General features: G+C 41.1%; 1 protein-coding gene across 4 annotated transcripts in view; it reads left to right on the plus strand.

Annotated features, from left to right (window-relative positions):
• Positions 1-1,298, plus strand: part of LOC138014537 (collagen triple helix repeat-containing protein 1-like) — a 15,057-nt gene extending 13,759 nt beyond the window's left edge. For all 4 annotated transcript variants that reach the window (XM_068861646.1, XM_068861645.1, XM_068861647.1 and 1 more), the window contains exon 4: positions 780-1,298. In XM_068861646.1, the coding sequence (XP_068717747.1) occupies positions 780-1,130 (351 nt within the window). In that variant the 3' untranslated portion in view covers positions 1,131-1,298. The remainder of the gene's footprint in view (positions 1-779) is intronic.
• Positions 1,299-2,500: the final 1,202 nt, after the last annotated feature.

Genomic DNA, 2,500 nt, shown 5'->3' on the forward strand with positions numbered 1-2,500 from the left:
TTATAATTCACAAAGGCAGAAAATACCACAGAATCCTTTTCCAGCGAAAAATTTATTGAAACAAACAACATATTTGCTCTTAGAGGCGAAAACCTCTTCCTATTTCATTGCGTGCGTGAAGACAAGAAACTCAATCGTGTCAAATTACCACTTTGATTTCGTCTCGACGGGCGATAGATTGTTGTCGAAGTCCAGTACTCGTCGCTTTTGAGATTCCTGCCTAGTTTATCCAACTGACTTTCCATTATTGAGCTCCATAAGGGTATATTTTGTTTAAGGATCCACTAAAACGCCCTTCGCGTTACATGACTTTCGACGCCATTGCAGGCTAAGTTAATGATTCTACTGTGTCCACCAGAGAAATCTACGCAGTTCCACTACCCTCTCGATCCTAAGAAAAAACGCTCAGAAGGCTCTATGCAAAAAGACACCACTTACCAGGGGAGTGACAGGCAAGACTTTTACCGACACGGAAAAAAACAAAAAAACGACGAAATCAACGCAGACCTCGACTGGTTTGCCATAGGCAACCCAGTAAAAACACGAAACTAAACACAGATTCCAACTGGTTTGCCATACTGGCAAGCCAGTAATGATCAATAACAGGACAGACGCATGAAAAAATTGACATCAATTTGTTAAAGTGCAACTGATAGTCATAATCGAATGATAATTAAAAATAATAGTATAATGATTTATTACCGACTTCTGGGAGCTGAAATTATCTCTACTTTTATGGTCGCTCATACATTTAATATAAGACGATTTTTATTACACAGGATTGCGTGTTCACCAAGAACTTCTCTGATACAGCTCTTCATGTGGCCTGGACTGGTTCTCTTCGAGTTACAGGCTGCACGGGTTGCTGTAAACGCTGGTACTTCACTTTCAACGGTGCTGAATGCTCGGCTCCCCTTCCTATCGATGGTATTGTTTACTTAGCTTTGGCGGGTCAAGATCCTTATCGCGTCCGCCATATTGAAGGGCACTGCAACAATATTCACAAGGGAAGGGTGCGCGTTGGATTCTGGGTCGGCAATTGTGCTGGATATGGAAATGCTGATGCCTACACAGGTTGGAATGCAGTGTCCCGAATCTTTGTTGAGGAAGTTCCTAAACCTCAAGCTTAGATAACGACATAAAAGCTTCAGTCAGGCAAAAGCCCTTTAAAGGGACATAAATCATTTAAATGTAGAGTTAAGTAGACATTAATATCATCGTGGATATTGGCCACCTTCGTATATTGGGGCTGCTTTTGATTGGAATAAAATTCTGCTGAATAAAAAGCCGGATTACAAAACATAGTTTCCTCCGAGTATAATTATTGTTCTCTTGACTTTCTGTTTATGTTTTTCTACATTCTTTTTCACAATGTGTAGTCAGGCGAGAATGAACTTTTCCCACTCTTTTCAAAGTCAAAGTTTTCAGATTCGTCAAGAAACGTGCACGTGATACCTAACACAGAGGTCATTTTGTTACATCATTCAGAACAGCAAAGCCACTAAGTCTTTTATTTCACCGCGTCATTACAACTGACCAATCAAGCGCTTTTCTTTAAAAAAAACATTAAAAGCAAGGTAAACGCACCATAAAACCATCCCGGTGTTGCCAACACATCACGCATGCGCACAGCCATTTCACCCGGTTAATTGGTAGCCATGGACATGCGTGATGTGTTGGCCATACCGGGTTGGTGTTGCGGTGTGTTCAACTTGCTTTTAATGCTTCTTTCTTTAAACATCCACGCAGTATGATCACTCGCTAAAAGTACATTGAAACAAAGTTATCATTGGAAGAGGCCCATGAATGAGGATATAATATTCTCTTCTTACCTCATTCTCCGACGCCGAAGTCCGTATCCGGTGAATAAAGGGATCATCGGAATTTTCCCGATATCTACAAGAGAAAATTGATAAGTTCGAGGATCACTTCTCCCTTTCATCTATAGCTCTATAGCTATAGGCCTACGGGCACGATCCGACCTGGGGGGGAGGGGGGGGGGGGGCGGTATCCTTTTTGCCCGAAAAAATTACACAGTGCCCGGATGTTTGATTTCTGAAATCCGTTTTTTACTCCCTCAAAATGTACGAAAGAAACATTCGTTTACAATCCTTTAAAGTCATAAAACTGTACGTATTCGAAACAAAGAGTTTTTAGAACCTCACATAAATTTTATACAAAATAAATTGCTAACGCTAAATTAATTACCTGAAGCCTCGTAGGCTGCTTGAACTCACCAAAAGTCCCTTTGATCTGAAAAAGTTTCGAATGCCGGTGTCGCCCAAAGAGTCGATGGTACAGACCACGAAGAAAGTTCGAACTAAAACTTTCTTACATCTTTGATCTCGCGCGCCGCCTTAAAAATGGCGCGAAAGTTTGGCGCAAACTGCAGCAAATGCCAGCGATCAACAGATCAGTAGCCGGGCAATTCAAATATTTTAAGATCAACCGCACAGGACTTCTTTCAAAACAAGGACTTTAATATCTATCAACTTACAGA

This window comes from Montipora capricornis, chromosome 8 (assembly GCF_036669925.1).
Source record: "Montipora capricornis isolate CH-2021 chromosome 8, ASM3666992v2, whole genome shotgun sequence".
Classification (NCBI taxonomy): domain Eukaryota; kingdom Metazoa; phylum Cnidaria; class Anthozoa; order Scleractinia; family Acroporidae; genus Montipora; species Montipora capricornis.